Source organism: Aedes albopictus, chromosome 2 (genome assembly GCF_035046485.1).
Source record: "Aedes albopictus strain Foshan chromosome 2, AalbF5, whole genome shotgun sequence".
Taxonomy (NCBI): Eukaryota; Metazoa; Arthropoda; class Insecta; order Diptera; family Culicidae; genus Aedes; species Aedes albopictus.
Window position 1 is genome coordinate 32,749,113 of NC_085137.1, and position 12,832 is coordinate 32,761,944.

Genomic DNA, 12,832 nt, shown 5'->3' on the forward strand with positions numbered 1-12,832 from the left:
TTGTTTGGAAAAGTCTGGATTGTGTGGAAAACCTTACAAATTCCGATCAAAACCTTACAATTTCTGGGTAAAACCTTACAAATTCTGGAAAAAAATGGTCTGGATCTTCCTGATTTTTGTAAAATGAGACCTCAAAACTCTGGATTAAAAACTGTGGACAACTTACAGGTGACATCGGGAAGTTGGGCGGCGTCGCGCGAGCCGCATCCCTTAACGCAATCAACAGATTGTGGTTCTGCAAGGCATGCAGATCCGCAGCTCCCTCTACAACTCCGTTGTCAATGACTTCCGCTCCTTCGTTTTTGATGGATTCTGAAAAGGAAAAATGATTCTCGTGAAAACTGAATCTTGAGCTCGCCTTTTAACTAAAATACTCACTCCTTCGGGTGGCCTTATCGCCCTTGGGACGACGCCGGCGCGTGTGGATCGTGTCCCGTCGCATCGTGTGCGGTCGGTTGACACCGTGCAGCTTGAAGTACAGTCCACAAGCGTTGCACACCATCTCGCCGCGGATATTCCTCCGCCAGATGGTGGTCGTCGTCGTGCCGCAGTTAGTGCAGGACATGTCCTTCTGCGACGAGTTCTGCTGGTTCTGGCCTTGCTGCTGCTGTTGTTGCGGTGGCGAAGGTTGACTTTGTTGCTGCTGTTGGGCGGCTTGCGACTGTTGGGCCAGCTGCTGAGCGGCCAACTGGGCTGCGGCATTCTTCACGGCTTGCAACTGCGGACTGACGGCACCACTGTTCTGCTGCTCGATGACCCCCGGGAGTAGGACCCCTGGCGGCGAACCGTCCGTTTTGGTTCGGAACAGGATGTTGGCACGGCTCAATTGACTGGCGGCGTCCAGGTGGACCGGGCTGCTACTGCTTCTATTGTTATTGGTAACTATCGTCGTTACTCCTCCACTGGCTTTGTTCGATGTGATCAGTTTTAGGGCCTCCATCGTGGTATTGGGCGAGTTGCCCTCTACTGGCGTTCGACTGGGACAGGACTGCTTCCGACGGCCACTCTGGCCACTGTTGCGGTTCGATTCGGTTTGCTGGACGATGGAATAGAATTTATTAGTGCAATTTACAGATATTCCCAAGGGTTAACCCTTTCTTTCCCACAAGGTTTTTTGACATTTAAAAATAGATTAAATGGTTTCTGAAAAAATCACCAGAACAAAAGATGTATAGTTTTACTCCAAAATATCGTTAGTAATGAAAAATTTGATTTTTTGGGTGGATCACCTGTGATCCATTGGGAAGATGGATGCACTGAATTCACATATATAAATTTTGTTTTTTATTTGTATATTGTTTTTTTTTAAACTATATATTTATAAATCGTCTATTACATCTTTAATTCATCTCGAGATTCTTATCTAGCCCTTCTGTAAAACTTAATGAAACTTGTCGGACTTCTTGCAGTTATCATAAGTAGTTATTCGGACATGATTCGCTTCAAATCTATGGATTCTCTCCTCGTACCATATAAACCCTCCTGGATTCATCTACGACTTTTTGCCGGCGCTAAATAGATTACATTATATGAAATAAATGACATTTTTACATGAAACCCTATTAATAATGGAAAATATCTTGAATGTAAACAAACATGCTAACAACGAACAGGTAAGATCAAGAAGGTTAAAAATATCGTTATGTTCCCAATGGATCACTGATGATCCACATGTTTGTTCATAAAATTAGTGTTTTATCGTCAACTTGTTTGTGAAACGGTATTTTATTGTGCTAATATACATACTGTAGGGCATGCTAGTATTTTTTTCCGTTGAAAATAATGTTCATGTTTCGGAATATTGAATATTTAAATATTGTTTGAATTAAAATATAAAAAATACCGACTTTCGCCTAATCATTTAGCTCCAGAACAAAAACGAGCAGAGAAATTTTGACCAAACTTGGCATAATAGTTCATTAAACATATACAAACATCTGACGAAAAAATGGGAATGATCTAACTTATCTAGTATTTGTATGAACAGTGCAAAGTAGTGGATCACCTGTGCTACCATGGGAAAGAAAGGGTTAACCTATTTGGACATATTTGTGCAGTCAACACCTTCGTAACAAACCGTAGAGATAATAGGTACTGCTCAACGACACCAACGCAATGATTGGTTCGACAAGGAGTGCCAATAACGAACGAGAAGAATGTCACCAGAAGGCGAATGCTAGTGTTCGGTACCCGACTCAACAGAGCGGTACAGGGTGGCAAAGAGCAGATAAGAAACGAATCTTCTGCACAAAGAAATGACATCACGAAGACAGTGTGATTTCTGAAGCCCAGGAAAGCATAGGTCAGAACAATATGCGAAAGTTTTTTGAAACTGTAAATAGCAGAGATGGAAAAACTCTCATCGTGAATCACCTCGCGAGTGTAAAAGCAACAAACGGTTTACTCACGGTGCCGAGAGTAAGCCGTGTGTGAGTTTATTCGCACCCGCTTGCTTCACGAGTATGAAGCAAAACAAAAACAAAAGCACTCATGAATTTTTATTCGCGAAGAACAAGTGGAGATGCGGGAATTGCATTTTAGTGCGATTTTAATAGCAAAACAAGTAATTATCCATCAGATAGTAGTGTTTTGTGCTTTATTGTTCCTGAAAAGTTAATCTGTCGGCCGTGTAAATTCGTTTTTTCACAAAATTGAAAAATGTTCAGAGCTGCTTCGCGAATCAATCACGAGTGCGACCAGCTTCGTTAGCTCGCGAGTGAAGAAAGTGCGAATATATTCTGGCTTCTGTTGTTCACGAGTAGGATAGCTTTGCGTTTGTGTCTACTCAGCTGCATTCCTCACTGTTTTCCATCACTGGTAAATAGTACGCAGTACAAGATAACAGACAATTGTGGCAGTCAGGTGAAAGAGCACTTCGAAGATTTGTTGAATGGTAACAATGGGCTCATTCTGCGAATGGAGTGACATGATGCAGCTCGCCTCGAATATTGAGGTAAGAAATCACGACTCGAATGAGGTGACTCCCCATTTGATTTACACGGCGAATCACTTCATTCGAGCCGAGATTTCTTACCTCAATATTCGACTCCAACTTGTGTCACGTTGCTTCATTCGCAGATAGGGTTACCATCCGTCCTGATTTAGCAGGACATGTCCTGATTTTGGGCTCATTTCGGCTAAAATTGTTTAACAAATCCAATGAGTTTTACGCATTTTTGGGAAAATACATGAAATGTACTGATTTTCTATGCTATGCAGGTGGTAGTCCTATTCGCAGAATAATCCCAAGTGAAGGTGTAGCCAGGTATGCTGAAGAGTTTAGGTATTTTGGATCCATATGGAATCCAGGTGTTCAAAATGCATCATCACATTGAAGGTGTCCTTATTGAGAGCACTCAAATAATTTAAAAACCTACCTTAATGAGCGACACTCCAGGTGTAAGCTGGATGGACGGTGAAAATTGAAGGCCTAGGGTTCGAGCATTGATCATCTTTCGGAGAAGCTGCGTGGCTTCGTTACCGGCACCGTTAACAATGAGATCTGAAAACAAAAACAGCAAAATTAGTAACCCGTAGAAAACCAGAAACGCACTAGAGTCCTACTCGTATTCTGCGCCAGCGCCTGCCACAGCTGGGTAGTAGCCGGGTCGGCGCCCTCCACAAGCGCTCCAAACTGCTGACTCAAATGAATCTGGGCCTGCTGCAGGTGCTGTTGCTCTTCCAGAGAGTTCAGGCTGTCCGGCGTTTCCCGTCCGATGTGGTGGTCCATCTGGTGCTGCTGCTGATGGTGATGATGGTGGTGATTGTTATTATTGTTGTTGTTGTTGGATCGTTTGAGCTCGTCCGTTGTACACTCGGAGCCGGCGTCCTGCGAGGAGATGTCCATCTGTAGCCGGCCGGAGTCGCTGCTGTCGGCCGAATCGCTGTGCTGACTCGCTCCGTCGTCCACGGCCATGTCGTCCATGTGTTCCCGTTTGATGACGTTCTTTTTGACCAGCGTGGTGGCCGGCAGGGTCGGCGAAAGGATGTTCGGCTCGACCTTGACGCGTTTCATGGTAAGATCCATCTCTTCGCTGCTGGGTGATCGCTTGAGGCTGTTCAGGAGATACTCGTGAGGCTGTGAAGGAGAGTGGAGAGGGTTGGAGAGAGAAAACTTAGCTTCACAAAAAAAAATCGATATTTCATGAAATTACAGCTATACGCAACCCGAGTAAAGGAAAAATTAAATATTGTTGCGCTTCGGGTTTGTTATTGAACACAATTTTAACAGATATTGAGGTGGCGCGAATGGAAAGCTCGTTCTTACTACGATTGTTGCTTTCCGTAGTCCATTACAGTTGATCTCTAGGCGGTTTGGGTGTCGGAACGTACCAATTCAGAACTTCCGGAAGTAGCGGCTGCAAGAGGAGCTGCTGCGGGTGCGAGTATAAGCGCAATATCGGATTGTTTTGCATTTACAGTGTACATCGCTCTGACATGTGAACACTTTTTAATTCGACAAGTGTCGAATAAGCGGGGTAAGGGTACTGGAAAAGTCCAGTAAAATTTAAGTGAAAATTTGCGTTACGAAACTATATGAAATTTAAATAATTTTTCAGTATGATTATACTAGTTTTTACTATTTTTATTTCTGTTTTGTCTCTTCTCGAAAGGGATTCAAAAACTTGGTTCGCCTTCGCACCATCGGAGACCCGCAAATAGTACCCTTATAAGAGAAGAAACACCTGAATTTACAGAACATATTGCCTTCATCACATTCATGCATGGTTCGCTAGTAATGGTTGACAACTACATGCTTCTTTTTCGCATACATTCGACTGCAGTAAAATCCACTTGAAAACCATATACAATTTACAATACAATTACAGTGCAAAATTTTAAATTGCTTTTTTTGTAGTTTCACTAAATTTTCAAGCGGGTTTCACTTAGGGTATTTTAACCAATAGTGGACCCCTTAGTAACTGAAATTTGCTCTGATCGTAAAAACATTATGATATCCTAATTGAATTATCTTTACCAATGGTTGCACAACAAGTTCTATATCTTTCCTACACATTACACACAAAAACCGAGCGAAAACACCTTATATTTCTCAAAAAATAATCATTTCAAATCTCGATCAAATTATCCTATAGTGGACCCCACGGGGTCCACTATAGGATTGTTGGGGTCCACTATTGGGTAGATCGTATTATCTTACCATGTTAAATCGGTGACAATAGTGGACCCCCTTAAATTTAACCAATAGTGGACCCCCTCGAGTTGTTTACATTTACAAATTTGCTAAAATAATCAAATTATCGCATTCTAGCCTAGTTTTATCACATGAAACTGCTGTCTAGGAACATGAGCCATGGTCTCCCGGTGGAAGTTTACCAGTAGAAGCAGATTCGAGCGGGAAATTTGAGAATAATTGCTAGGGGTCCACTATAGGTTAAGGGTCCACTATTGGATAAAATACCCTAATTCATGTAAGCTCACTGGAAAAATTATTTTCGAACGATTACTTGACAGTGAAATGAAAATGTTGTTTCCTCTCAGTGCAATTTCGAGACTCCTCCAAGATTCTTCTTGGATATTCCCTAGGATTTCTTAAACGATATTTTTGGGAATCCACCAGAAAGGTTTTCAAGGGTTCTCCAAGGATCACTCCTTTCACTCCTCCAGGGGTTTCTCGCTATTCACCCAGAGATCTCTTTCAAATCACTAAGATATTATTACTTCAGGAATTACTCCAAGAACTATTTCCTAAATTTCCCGAATAGGCTCCTAAAGGCCTGCATAAATCGATCAAGCATTTATTAATACGACATATTTACTTATTTTTTGAGTATTCACATCCGGGATAGCCCATTAGGCTGACACAAATTTCGATTTTCTCTTATGTCACCGCCCCCTCGGAAAATTTTGGTTGGAATTCAACATTTTGAGGGGGGACACAAATAAACTTTACAAGAAATTTAAAAATTTAAGGGTAAAATTTGAGTCACTCAAAAAATTCCTTAACAAATCCGATGAGTTTAATGATTTCGCCTAATTGTTTGGGTATTTTTTCATCAAAAGCATTTATTATTTATCATCCCCCCCTTGACGAGTCAACGAGCACTGTGACAAAAGAAGAAAATGAGATTTGTTCCGGCCTTATTATTTTTTTAATTTTTAATATTTTTTACAACACTTCTTGTTTAGCACTCAATTTAAGGTTAACTCTGTTTACCGTGTTTGTCAAACAGGAACATTTGTTTAAGTTCGGAACCCGCCGTTCCACGTTCGTTATGTCAAGGTTGACCCCGAATGTCAAACAAGAACTGTTTATCATAATTTTATTTTTGAGTTTATTAACTATTCTGTTATTGTATAAGTTCGGAAAAAAATACTATTTAGATCAGAATAGCATGCTTTTTCGTGTTATACAACAAAACCAGGAAAATATTTTTCATTTTAGGACCCTATTCTAAGGAAACTCTTTTCAGTTTTCTTGCTGCTTATCCCTGTGATTCCATCAGGCATACCTTCAGATGTTCTTCCTTCATGATTTTTTGTCGGATTTGTTCAGGACTCTCTCCCGGCTGTCCTTCATGGGTATCTCAGTGATGCCTTTCGATTTTTTTTAGAGAATCTGGGGTTCTCTCCACACATGTTTTCGGATTATCTACGGAGATTATCTACGGATTCCATCAAACATTTCTTCATGATTTTCGTAACTGTGGAAATGTCCATAAAAACTTAAGATGGGATATCCCATTAGGGTTGTGATGTCATGGAAAAGAAGTGAAAGTATCAGCAATCTAATTCTGTCGATATGGACAGTTGATCTCCACCATACTTTACAAAATCTCAGAGGGTGAGAAAATTGGGTCAAAAACGTGATAAAATCGCTGGTAGACAAAATCGAGCCTTGCTAAAATCGGGCCAAACTGTAGCAGGATATGGCGATCCACTTGCAGGTTTTTTTTTTCATAAAATAAAGATACTCTCTTATTTGATTTGGTGAAGTACCCTCGAAAACTTAGAAAACATCGGCAAATGCTTTGGACTCTATTTGCAATTGAAAAAATCAAGACTAAGCAGAAATGATTTCGAAAATATCAGAATTGAACTGAATGAAGTTTCATGAAGTTTTATGCATCCCAAGTAACATTGTTAAGACAAATTTACTGGTTCTAAGACCAAAGAAAAAAACGGAGTCCTCTACAATACTTATGGACCATCAAAATGTTACTTGGGATTCAAGTCTGAGCCTGATAGTATACTTTCAAGAACTCATCTAAAAATCTTGTAAATTAACCATTAGTACAAAGATCACATCAATCAATGGACTCGCAGAACCATTGACCAATTAAAATGCCTGTGTGCTGTGTGGTAGTCATTTGTGTTCAAATTCTCCGTGTTAAGAATTTGTAGGAACTTTGTAAACATCTTTTGTTCTCCCTATATGGATAGGCTTGCAGTAGGTTTCGTGTGATTAAATTTGGAAAACTCAATCAGTTGCAAGTATCTAATATTATATTACAGTATTCTTCCCATTTATCACGCCCCTTTTCAAAAATTCTTTTAAATATTCTACAAAATCTATACGCATTTTCAATATTTTCAACGTTACAAAACGTTCCTTCAACTTTCATCTTGAAGAAGAGGGGAAGCACTTTCTCTCAAATGTAACAGCAAATTAATGAAAAATAAAGGTCTGACGCGCGGAGGGCGTGATAAAATTGGAACATTACTGTAGTACTGCATAAATGCTAAAAAAACTTTCGCTATGGACGAATTTCGCCCCAAATCGTATTCGGAGTTGGCAGCACCCTCTCAGATTACAATGAAACACCAAGACTAGATAAGCCACTTTGCATACTTAGTTTCTTCAAAATTTATCTGGACTGACTTTTGAAAAGGGCTAAACTTTTTTTATGGATTTTTTAAAAATGTTTTTAATCAAAAAATGACTACTCCTACAAAAAAGTGTTGTATGGGTGATTATCACAAAATAAGTCAAATTTTAAGAAAAAAATACTGAAAAAAATCCAAAATGAGCCCTACACTGAAAAAAATCATTTCTAAAAATTCAAAGTTGATTTAAAAAAAACACCATTTTTGATTTTGATGAAATTTTGTCTCAAGACAGGTAATTATGTTCCCTACCAACCGTCCATACATCACAAGATGGGCACTTTTAAGGAAAAAAGTTTTTCTAACAAAAACTTTTTCATGTCCAAATTATTATTTTTTCAGTGTCTTTTTTTAAAAACAAACTAAACCAGTGAAGGTTATCTAGTAATCTCAAAATGCAATGAAACTTATTGTGTCATATGCGACAATGCAATGCACCCATATTCACGCAGCAGCACTCTAGAAGTACGAAACAATATACAATTAGAAGTATTCAAAAAATGTCCTTCATTGAAAATATGTTCAGCAACTTTAGATTTAAAATGATGAATGAGTCCCTTGTCTGTGTCTTTGTGTGCTTTTGATATTTCCTTTATGTGTTCTTTGAATCGTGTGTTGAGTGTGCGTTTTGTTTGTCCTATGTATATTTTGTCACAGTGATTACATGTTACTTTGTAAACACCAGATTTTGTTAAGTTGTCCAACGGGTCTTTCGTAGATCCTAAGAGAGTTTGAAGTTGGTTAGCTTTGCTTGTGAAAACTAATTCAAAACCAAACTTTCTGAGAATTGGTCGGAGTTTTTTGGTGTCATTGTTGTAGTTCACAGTTATCCGTTTAAGTGTAGTCAAAGAACGTCTGTATTGTTGTTGTGTCTTTTTGTTGATGATCTATTGTATTGTTTGTTTTGTGTAACCGTTCAACTGTGCTGTTTCGAAAATGTAATTAAGTTCTTTCGTTTTTCCTGTTTCACTAAGTGGAAGTGTCTGCATTCGGTGTATCATGTGATTGAAGGATGCAATTTTGTGTTGATGTGAGTGATTTGATGAATTTGGAATAGTGCGTTGAGTGTGTGTCGGTTTTCTGTAAATTTCGAAGGAAAGTGTTGATTCTTGTTTTACGATGAGTATGTCCAAAAATGGTAGTTGGTTGTTCTGTTCAATTTCACAAGTGAATTCGATGTTTTTGTGTGCATTATTGATATTGTTCAAGATTTCAGGTAAAAGATGTTTCTTAACAATGCTAAACACGTCGTCAACGTATCTCCACCAGACTTCAGGAAGCTGTTTGTTGTTTTCTAAGCGTTTTTCCAAATTTGCCATAAAAATTTCACTTAAAAATGGAGAAAGTGGATTGCCCATGGGGGCACCATTAAGTTGTTTGTAGGTTTCATTTCTGAACGAAAAATAATTTTCTTCCATACAAAGTTTGGTTAATTTGATGTATGTACGAACTTTCTTAATCCAATCTGAATCTGAATCTTCATATTCGTTCAGAAGCCAATCTTCTAGTAGGTTAATGGCCTCTTTAACTGGAATGCTTGGAAATAGTGATTTAACGTCGAATGAAACTAAAATTTCATCGTCGTTAACGGATAAATTCTGTACTAGTTCTGTGAATTGTTCGGAATTCTTGACAGATCTACTGTGAAATTTTTTAGGCATGTTTTGGAATTCTTGTACTAAATATTTGGCAATTTTGTGTGTAGGTGAACCAATGGCTGAAACAATCTCACGCATTTCATTTCCAGGTTTATGAACTTTGGGAAGTCCTTTTATTCTTGGCAATGAAGGGTTAGATTCTTTCAGGCTTTTAATGACGCTTCCTAAAACTGGTGTAGACTCTTTGAGAGTTTTGTCAACACGTCTTACTAATCCTGGAAGAGGATCAGTACGTTGTTTTCGGTAAGGTCCATTTTGAATCTTGTTATTCATTATTTCATCATAGTCCTCTTTGTTCATGATTACTGTTTTGTTTCCTTTGTCAGCTTTCAGATAGAAAACTGGTTTCTGGTTAAGTTCTTTGATTATTCGTTGTTCTTTCAGGTGTTCTTTGTTCAATTTGTTTTGTTGTGTGTTTTGAATAGTGTTAGCTGTTTGTGTTCTGATTTCTTGAATCTGTGGTGTCTGTAAATGGTTCGTGTTGATAGCTGTTTCAATGTCGATTATGGTTTGTGTTGAATCTGGTTTAGAGTGTACTGCGTAGTTAAGACCTTTGTTGAGAAGGGTCAACTGTTCTTCCGTAAACTGTTCGGAAGAGCGATTGACCACTAACCCAGTTAGTTCTTGTGTTGTGTTTTGTGGTTGTGTAGAAGAACATGTAAACTTCGGATTTTGTATCTTTAATGCTTTAAGTTTTTTATCTAGTAATTTCCTTTTTCTTTCTGATTCACAAAATTCTGCAACTTTTACTTTTGTTAGAAAATTAGGGAAAGATTCAGGATAATCTTTCGCTAACTTTAAATGGAGAGAATAACATTCCAAAGTTTTCATGTTGATCTTGCTGTGTAGTTTTTTGATGCTTTCTTTGATGAGTGTTTGTTCAAGTGTCTTTACTATGTTGGGGTTTGTGGCTGTTTTGACTTTTACCTTGTGACTTACGGGAGTAAGCCTGTACTTTATACACTTCTTGAGAAACGCGATATCCTTGTGTAATCCTGCGATGATCTTCTTCAACTCGATGAACTTATTCGGCTCTGACTTTGGCTTGGTTGCCATCTTCACTTTACTATTACTTTAGAGCTTTTAGTAGAACTTGTTACTTCAGACTCTAGTTTAATTTAAAAATACTTCACTAATACTTCACTTTTGCAAAAGTCAGTCGAGAAAAAAAATTAGAAAAATGAGTATGCAAAGTGGCTTATCTGGGCAAGGTCTACACACCAAGAAAGTTTCGTTGTAATCTGAGAGGGTGCTGCCAACATTTGTTCGAGTTGGCGCGAAATCCGTCTATGGAGTTGTCACTTTCCATCTTACACCCGATAATTTCGAAGCACATTGCATGACCTACAGTCGACAAAGTTCTAAAATATTTGCAAAAATTTCGTTTTATTTTAGAATTACGGACTCCATTATCCGGAGTCAGGTTCCGAAGCTTACCAAACATATAGCGCGTTTTGTTCACCAGTGTGCTGTCACACAAGTTTTCACGAATGCAAAAACGTAAATTAAAGTTCGCGATTGCATCAAATCAACTCAGTGTCTTAAGGACAAGGTATTTGGAGTACATTGCTCAAAATTTTCAGAGCACCGTTTTTTAGAACCATTGAACGAATTTGGATTAAAATGCATCACGCTGTTGACAACCACTGAACAATTAGCGTGATGCATTTTCATCCAAATCCGTTCAACGGTTCTAAAAAACGGTGCTCTATAAATTTTGAGCTATGTACTCCAAATATCTTGTCCTTAAGAGTACTTATTCAGTATAAGATCGAAGAAATGGTGCACCGTAGACATCAACTAGGTTTGATGCAATCGCGCACTTTTATTTACATTTTCGCACCTGTTAAACTCACGATTAAAAACTCTTCTTCGAGTTTCGTCTTATTAGAATTAGTTTTATTAATTAAAAAAATTAATAAAATACTGTTCCACACATTTTATAGAGACCCATAGTTTAACCCTTTATAAGGCCGAGAGAATCAGGCACGGAATCCACTCGTTCTACATTGGAATATAAAGTATATGTGGTGTAATGAACAAAAACGTTTTTATTTACAAAAAAATCGATCATCGATTTTGTATGAAAAAATTGGTCTAAATTTCAACTTTTTGTCAACAAAGTTTAAAATGTTGTTATTTTGTGATGCGTTTATCAATCCCCGAGCAGAAGAGAATATCAACAGCATATTATAATATGTTATTTTGGCATAATAACTGCATAATGGAATCAGTAATTTTTATGTTATTAACATATCTTATTATGTTATTAACTTGTCTGTCATAAGCGGCAAAATAACAAAAATCATAACAGAAAAATGTTCCTGCAAGACCAATTTGATAACATGTTTTGTTAGATTCAATGACAACCTAATAACAATGAATTATGCAGTGAATTTGAATACTTGTTATTGTTTTGTTATAGTTCATCACATATTTGTACATTTTCAATAAATAGAATAATCACAAAACTTGGTCTACAACAAAGTATATTATTGAAATGTTATTTAGTGGATGAATCTCAATAACATGAACATAACAAAATAAGATTTTCCATCAAAATATGTTATAAAAAAGTAATAATTTGATAAATTATTAATAACAAATCATGATATAAAAACAGGCTTTGTGATTCTGTTGTTATGAAATTGATATTCTCCTCTGCTCGGGTCATGCTGATTTTTTGACAGGTTATTGCCCTAATATTCATGAGTTACTTGTGTGGATTTGAACTCGATTGGTCAATTATTTTGGACGATATGGCAATTTTAGTACATGCCCATTTATTAAAGTACATTTTTTCAAAAGGCCGAGTTTCTAAAAGTAATGAAGCAATCAAGTTGAAATTTTGTCCACAAGTAAAAGGAACATAGGCCTTTCATTCCCCATCATTCGATTTTCATTTCGCTCACCACAACAGAAGTTCGAGCTTATAAACCTTTATGCACTCAAAAATAACGGTTTTTGGAGAGACATTTTGTTCTAAAAAAGCCCATTCATATTTGTTATGGCTAAAAAAAAAATCATGAGTGCTCACAAAGGCCTAATGTGTCCATCAGTTAAAACAGAAGTTGTAAAAATTTTCTAAACGAACAGAAAAAAATATGTGTATAAGGTGGCAATATAGTTGCCACTGCCTTATAAAGGGTTAAGAACGCTGCATTTTATAGAGAAGGCTGTTGAAATTTTGTGTGTGGGTATTTTTGGGGGCGGGGAAGGTTCTTAGCTTGGTGTGAGACCTCTCCGGTCTCTATAACGGGGGGCTCCCTTACAGATGACTTTGCGGGGGACTTCGCTATAGAGCTCTATGTCCAAAAATACAGTAG

At 37.8% G+C, this 12,832-nt stretch overlaps 1 protein-coding gene across 5 annotated transcripts in view; it reads right to left on the minus strand.

Moving 5' to 3' along the window:
- Positions 1 to 12,832, minus strand: part of LOC109621731 (ras-interacting protein RIP3) — a 1,021,901-nt gene that overhangs the window by 2,601 nt on the left and 1,006,468 nt on the right. For all 5 annotated transcript variants that reach the window (XM_062849449.1, XM_062849448.1, XM_062849447.1 and 2 more), the window contains 4 exons: positions 3,565 to 4,078; positions 3,378 to 3,502; positions 379 to 1,036; positions 167 to 312 (listed from right to left, as the gene is read on the minus strand). In XM_062849449.1, coding sequence (XP_062705433.1) covers positions 167 to 312; positions 379 to 1,036; positions 3,378 to 3,502; positions 3,565 to 4,078 — 1,443 coding nt within the window. The remainder of the gene's footprint in view (positions 1 to 166; positions 313 to 378; positions 1,037 to 3,377; positions 3,503 to 3,564; positions 4,079 to 12,832) is intronic.